Source organism: Vicia villosa, unplaced genomic scaffold (assembly GCF_029867415.1).
Source record: "Vicia villosa cultivar HV-30 ecotype Madison, WI unplaced genomic scaffold, Vvil1.0 ctg.002395F_1_1, whole genome shotgun sequence".
Lineage (NCBI taxonomy): Eukaryota > Viridiplantae > Streptophyta > Magnoliopsida > Fabales > Fabaceae > Vicia > Vicia villosa.
Window position 1 is genome coordinate 65,806 of NW_026705917.1, and position 7,397 is coordinate 73,202.

The 7,397-nt window shown below is 38.6% G+C and overlaps 1 protein-coding gene across 1 annotated transcript; it reads right to left on the reverse strand.

The window, feature by feature from the left end:
- Positions 1–1,396: 1,396 nt before the first annotated feature.
- On the reverse strand, positions 1,397–2,668 carry LOC131638718 (protein LPA2-like). Its single transcript, XM_058909277.1, has 2 exons — positions 2,260–2,668; positions 1,397–1,898 (listed from the first exon to the last, which is right to left on the reverse strand). The coding sequence occupies exons 1-2, from the start codon at positions 2,609–2,611 to the stop codon at positions 1,753–1,755; spliced, it is 498 nt and encodes a 165-aa protein (XP_058765260.1). The 5' UTR covers positions 2,612–2,668; the 3' UTR covers positions 1,397–1,752.
- Positions 2,669–7,397: the final 4,729 nt, after the last annotated feature.

Genomic DNA, 7,397 nt, shown 5'->3' on the forward strand with positions numbered 1-7,397 from the left:
ATTTTGGGTGATTTATTTTAAAGTAAGTTCTACTAATTTATTAGAAATATGTTTAAATTTAATTTGATTTATTAATTCAAATAAAAAAAAATATTAGTATTATTTACTTATTTTTATTTATTAGAGACTATTAGTTAATTGGTCCAAGAACTTATAAATTGTAATTTGCTTATAATAGATAGATTTGGATTGATTAAAAAAAAAGTAAAATTTATTCTTTTGGTTCTTTAAACCTTATTTTATCTTATCAATTTGTCGTGGCGCTAGGCGCTAAACTCCAACATTTCAATCAAAACCTCTATAATCCATTGTGATATCTTCAGGATTTATATGTATTATGGTGTTTTTACCAATTAATTTTAGCAACTCCTAATTTTGTCTCGAAGGCTCCGAGATTCTCCTCAAGTTCCGTCATCACTCATCAACAGTCATTTTTGGCCTTTTGAACCACAAGAAGAGTGTATCATCGCCTTGATCTCAAGATTTTGTAGTAATTGACCGTGTCTCATATTTTGGATATCTTTGGACTAAGAGAACAAGAGAGCATTCAGCATTCGAAAACAATATGGATGAGCAATCAAGTAGAAAGGGTCCTCGAAGGCGCTAAACCATCTTCTGCAAATTGATCACACCACGCCATTGATTCTCTGCGTTGAGTCAATAAAGGATGTTGATGAGTATTAGGGTATTAATATTGTAATGGGCCTATAGTAGTATGCATATTGTATTGGGCCTTGGTATATCTGTGATTGGGCTTTTTCCTTTGTAAATATACTTCACTCATAGCTTCCACAGTAGAATAAGCTTAAGCTAGCAAAGGTTATGCATCTTTGTCACAGAATTCTGTTAAAGAACTATCTTCTTCCAATTATGATAAAGCAAAGCTTTACACACTCTATCAATGAGACACTCCCTAGTCAACTTGCCCTTCTAGAACTCTTTTCTTCCATTTCCTCTCTTTCCTTTCATTATATTGTTTGGACTAAATTTGTGTTAAACCTGTAACAGGCAGCATAATACAGGACCCGAAAAGTCAATGTGGTTTGAATTGTTAGTTGTTTCAGCTCTAGTTACACTGTGTTTGTTTTTGGTTCTAGAAATTTTATTTTCAACTTGTATTTCAAACTCAGATTGGTGAATCTTCCAATGCTGAATTTGACAGAGGCTATTACATCATGTTATTGTTGTTGGAATTGTTTAGTTAGTTAGGTTAATAAGTGAGTTAAAAAGTTAACAAGTTAGTTAATACAATTGACTCTACAAATAGAATCATTCATTCTATAATTCGTACATTATCAATTACAGTTATCTTATAATTCGTACATTATCAATTTCAGTTATCTTTAGAGTCTTACGCTCTCTATCTCTCATATGCATATGATTTGGAATCATGAAATCATTACACAAACATGTAGTTTACACAGTAATCATTGCAAGATATTTTAAGAGCAAAGGATTAAATAAGAGCTCAGCACATAATATAATAAAAAGAAGTTTCATAGCTAATTAAAAAAAATGAATCCCTTTCAAAAACCTCAGCTACTTGGCCATATGATGACATTCGGAGAAGTTGCTTAGGATCCAACAGAAATTGTTCACAGTGAGAGTCTTCCAGAGTTCACACATCACTCCTGTTACCTTTGTCATCTTCGACTCTAATAAATTGAAGCCATAATAGGATTACAATCATCGTCACGCATAGTACTTATGCCGACATCAAAAGTTTCTAACACTACTACTACACTAAACGCGCTATTTCCGCTCCGTGAGTTTCTCATTCTGCTTATATTTAACCACTCCAAATGCTATTGCTCCAGCAACAAACAAGAAAACTGTAGGAGTGAAGGATGGATAAAGATACTTGACAAAGATCTTGTCCCACTCTTCAGGAAAGATGCCTGCAATAACACATCAAAATATCAGCCACAATATCGATGTAAGAAGACACTAAGCCTTTGGTTATGAGCTTGAGCCTAGCACAAGTTACTGATTAGGATACAATAGCTTGAAGTAAAGGCCCAAAATTGGTCTGGAAGAAAATGCAGAGTTGTCTGAGAAATGAAAATATTAATTTGGTCCTCAAAAGTTTTAAATTTGTCAAAATAATCATCCTGAAATATTAACTCATTTGAATTTAAATTTTTATTTTGAAATATAAGTATCGTTAGCAGAGCTATTGGCCCAACGCAAGTTTGTGTTGGGCCAATAGCTCTGCTAATGATCCTTAGGCTTTCAATTTAAGAGAGAAAAAAAACGAACCTGAAGCTGCAAGAGCAAGACCCTCAACAAGAATAACAGAACCAAACCCAAGCCATGCAAGAATAAAAGCATTCTCATAAGCCCCCTGTTCCTCTTCCTGTTGAACCGGTTCTTGTTCCTTCACCAACGCCGGTTTTTCAACTGGATTACGACGAATTATTGAAGCTCTTTCTCTTTTTCCCTTCTGCTTCCTTTTAGTGTTCACTTTAGACGAGCCAAAACCCACCCCGGAGTTTTTGGGAACTGAATCGGACGGTTCAGATGGCTTTTCAGATCTGATTATGAGGATTGGAGAGAACGAGTGATGTGTTTTGGTGGTGAAGTAAGTTGAGAATTGTGTTTGAAGCGCCATTTTTGTTGTTGTTGGAGTTTGGAGCTCGGTTTCACCACATAGTTTCTTTTTCTATAATGATGATAATGATATCCATTTAGAATCTTTTCTTTTGTATTTAGATGATTTTTTTTATTTATTTTAATTTAGGTTTGGTTTTAAAAAATGATTTTTTATTTATGTTTGGTTTAATTCTTTAATATTTGGCTAATTGTTATTTTTTATTTTAAAAATCAAGTGAATATAAATTTATTTATTTATTTCTCTTATGCGATTTTTTTTATACGGAGTAAAAATAATACACATTATAGGCTATTATCCTTTTCAATTTGAGCATTGAGACATTAAGGATAATCTTTGATCCAAACCGGTCGCCTTAGTGTCCAGTTTGTCTAACAAGGATGTGAACCGTCACATTTTTCTCTCTTCCCTTGTGAGAAATTCTATCCCACCAAAAATCTTTCATTTTCTTCCTAATCTCCTTCATAATTTGAAAAAAAAATTAAATAACCAGGTTTAATAAAAAAATTACTAAAAAAACCATGTTTTCAGGGTATTTACCAAACTGTCTAGGTTTGGGATACCAGATAGTTGGATGCGCCAAATCAAATGGCGCATAAGTGTAGAATTTTGGTGCATGCGCCAAACCATTTGGCTAACACTAAAATTGGAAGTGTTTGCGCCAAATGGAATGGCGCATTAGGCTTAGGAGTTAGGGTTTTTCCCTAATAGCCAACCCATTTGGCGCATTAGGCCTAGGGTATTTTTTTTATTAGTTAAGTGGTTATATATATATTTTTTCAAATTATTTTTTTAGTTTTTATAATTTAATGCACAAAACGTAAATTGACATTTGATAATCGAAAACGAAACATCGATTACAATTGATTAAAGAAATGATACATCGACAACAATTGACTAAAGAAAACACAACAAAATGCTTAATGGCGTCCATCACCAAGATAGCCATCTGTTCCGCACGACGGTCTTGTTATCACACGTCTACCGCGATCGTTGATGCCGCCGCGAATCCTAGCACCACCCCTACCCCTTCGTGCTTCTTGCTGGGTCTGTGTCACCGGGCCTGGAAGTGGGTTGTTTTGTGGATCGCTGTCTATGAATTCGTTCACGCCACCATAATTTTCCGGAAAACGACTGTTGTAAAGTCGGTTACCCAACCCCTCATAAGTGTTAAGTCGTGGTGGTGGAGTGGGCAGGGAAACGACTTCAGGTTGGTAGCACCCAGCAGCACTAGAACTACCTTGATTAAAGCCAAATTGGTTCGACGGTGTTGCATAGCCAGAAGGGGGTGCCACGATGAGAGGATTCTTCATGAGGACCATCGTCGGGACTTAGATATAGGCTTGACGAACCGGGCGTAAGGTTTTGGCCGAACAACCTTGCGGACCCTGCAAACGCTGAAAACCCAAATGGTTGTGATTGGGTCCGATACTGACTAGCGGAATGGTGTTAGTCTTCAGCTTCTTGAAAAGGTTGAGACTGTGATTGGAACAGATTTGGTTGCCGGTGGTTGCGGGCAGAACGGGACGGAGTGGAGAACAGATTTTGTTGTTGGTCGGTGTATTGATTTTGTTCTGGTTCTCGTAGTAGTTGTTGCTGCTGCAGTTGTCGTTGTTGTAGTTGTTGCTGTTGTTGTTGCCGTTGTTGTTGTTGTTGTTGTTGTTCCTCTTCAGGTTGTTGTTGGGGTAGGATGTAGTTGTGAGCACGGGGGTCTATTAAGTAGAACGGATCTGCAATAAACAAGTTAGGGGTTGTAACCGTACGGTACCAACTCATGTACTCGGCAGACGGTTTCATCTCATGATCACTGACGGGGAAGTTGAGGACATATTGGCGACGGTCCTTCCACATCTTGCGCCACACGGGTGCGAAATCCTTCCAGTTTTGGTGAGTCCACTGATGGTTGACTTGTCTGAGATGCCACGCTCCCAAGTGAACTGGAGGGTCGGGTATACCTTGACGCATTCCGAACTGTAGCATGACCCGATCACTATGATGCATTTCGATGATGTTGTATCGGATCAGGCAACATGTTATAGTCCAAATTTCTGCATCTGCAGCTCTAGGATCATGGTCGCAATCGAGATACGGTCTCCATATAAACTGCATGCATAAAAGTTATACATTATTTCGGGCAAATATTTATAAAAAATACACTTATAAAAGAGCAAAAGATTAGAGCTAATACTTGATAGGGTCCTAGGTGATCAATCAGCTGGCGGTACATTGTGATATTTGACCACGGGTTTTTTGTGAAGTCCATTTTTTTCACGCAAAATCTAAAACGCAAATTAAATGTTTTAGTTATAGTAGAGTAGATCATAATCCACTAATTGTGCATGAAAAATATGGTATATTAAAAACTTACCTCATTGCATACGGAAAGGTCCAACTGGCTTTGTTAATCGGGGCCATTATAGGCATCCTCCACCACCCCCACACCTGCACCAACAGAGCGCATCCATAGAATGTGCAAGAATCGTATTTTGAGTTCTTGCACAGGGATTGGTACATCGTAGCCAGCACTGCAGACCCCCAGCTATATAGACCAACTCTAGTAAAATCCATTAATAAACGAAGATACATAAAATTAATAGTGTTACCAGTACTATCTGGAAACAAAATGTTTCCAATTAGCAAGAGTAGGTAGCACCTGGTTTTCTGAAGTATGGTCTCTTGGGGAGACGCATCATCCAACCGAAAATTATCATAATATTCCCTTAACCTCTTAAGGTTACCACCCTGTCCCCTAGCTCCAACTTGTCCCTCTATCAAGTCTATGCCCAATGCCTGAAAGCATAAGGAATTTTCCTGCATTACACAGCCATTAATTGCCTTCCCGTCAACTGGAAGGCCTAGTAACATATGAACATCCTCCAGGGTGATGGTGCACTCCCCTGTTGGAAGATGGAAAGTGTGTGTCTCCGACCTCAAGCGTTCTAGCAACGCCAGAACAAATTTGTGATCAATAGAAGACTCAGCGATGGTGCTAATCGGTCCGAAACCAGCAACGTCCAAGTAGGGTCTTATGCGATCGTCCGGAGCAATGATCGAGTGACTACGAGTCCGAAAACGGTTAGCGTCTTGAAAATAATTATGTATGCATAAGTATTCAGTTATTTCATCACAGACAGGTGCATGTTATTAATGTAATAGTAAAATACTTACATAGGCTGCGATGTTCTCGGGGGTTCCTCGGTGCACATCACCCATTGTTAAGAGAGACATGGTTGAGCACTGGAAATCTGGAATTTGAAAGCAAAACGATTAATGTGAGAGTAGATGAGTGAATGTGGTGAGAAATCTGCAGAGGCCATGGTAGTATATATATTGATGAGGCTTAAACGGTAACAAGCTGCATGCTGGACATGTCAACACATTCAAAGTTGCTAGGTGTTGCTTGTGCAGAAGTGGTTGGCATGCATGCAAATAACTTTCGGTGACATGCATGCAGAGCAGAACTAGGTGCCAGATAGGGTTGCATGCATGCAGTATTAGGAGGAATCGTTTCAGGAATCTTTTCAGGAATCATTTCAGACGCATGCTAGGTTGCAGGAATCGTTTCGGACGCATGCGAAAGACTGAAATATTAAGATGTTAAAAGATGGGAACCATGTGGGGACCAGGTGGGGATCACATACCATACATATGCGCCAAATGAAATGGCATAATTTTTCAAAATTTCTTCTAATGCGCCATTCCATTTGGCGCATTCCAGTTAAGAAAATGTACATATGCGCCATTCCATTTGGCGCATTAGTACAAACCTTTTTTTTTTGAAAATTAGGGTTTACGTTTTTTCTTGTAGAGGAAACCCTAATTGTGCTATAGACCTTAAGCAAGGCGTCCGTCCCTCTATAAATTAGGGTTTCTTGTGTGCATAAGACTACACACACGGAAAAAAATGAGATCTCGAATAAGGTCAGATAGCACGCACCGGACCTCTGAGCCTCCACCACCTGTGAGGCGGTTCGACTATCAACCGGACTATCGTCGAAGGAACGGGCACGTCATTTTCTCCCCCGTCAAACCTCCCATGCAGGTTATGTTTTGGAATATCCATTCCATGGACCAACTTAAGAGAACCATCCTGAGGTTTTTGAATGGGGAGTACAGTCCCGGCAAAGAAATCAGATCTATCAAGAGGCTTAGAACAAGGGGTGGTGTTTTTCTTGAAAGACAGCGTTGGTGGGAGACTATGGAAGACGACATCCAATGCACTCGGATGATGGAGGACAGAGAAGACATTGTTTTAACCGTTGTAATATCATAGATGTCACACTTTCTTTATCATTTCTGTAACTTCTGTACCGTTCAATCAAATGCTCTTAGGATATTTCAATGAAATGATATTTTATCGTTACAAAGTTGCCAATGAGTACTTAATATATAAATAATTAACACAAATATTTCCCGCCATATTTACCCGCTAAAACAAAAGTTGCTACAAGTGGTCCTCTCTTCTATAAATAGAGGTGTGTGTGTGTGGAGTTGAAGTATTAACTCTTTTTTTCTTCTTATTGCAAACACTTAAAAATGAATTCAGTTTGGGCTGTAGTCTTTTTTAAGGAAGGTAGCCACATGCGAGTTTGCCTGAACCCGCATTGGGATTTCAAGAGAATTGTTAGAGCCATCAACACCGGGTTTCGTCAACTGGATGGTCCAACCAGGAAAGTTAAACAGATAGATTATCATTGTCCATACATTACGTTGACGGATAATAACCCAGAAGGCACGTACATGTATTATTGGGATCGTGTGAAAGACGATGTGGACGTGGATCTAA

Excerpts from the sequence above, each read along its gene's own strand:
- LOC131638718 (XM_058909277.1), bottom strand. The coding sequence starts at position 2,611 with ATGGCGCTTCAAACACAATTCTCAACTTACTTCACCACCAAAACACAT. Across the intron at positions 1,899-2,259 it reads TCTTGCTCTTGCAGCTTCAG|GCATCTTTCCTGAAGAGTGG; the intron begins GTTCGTTTTTTT and ends GTGTTATTGCAG.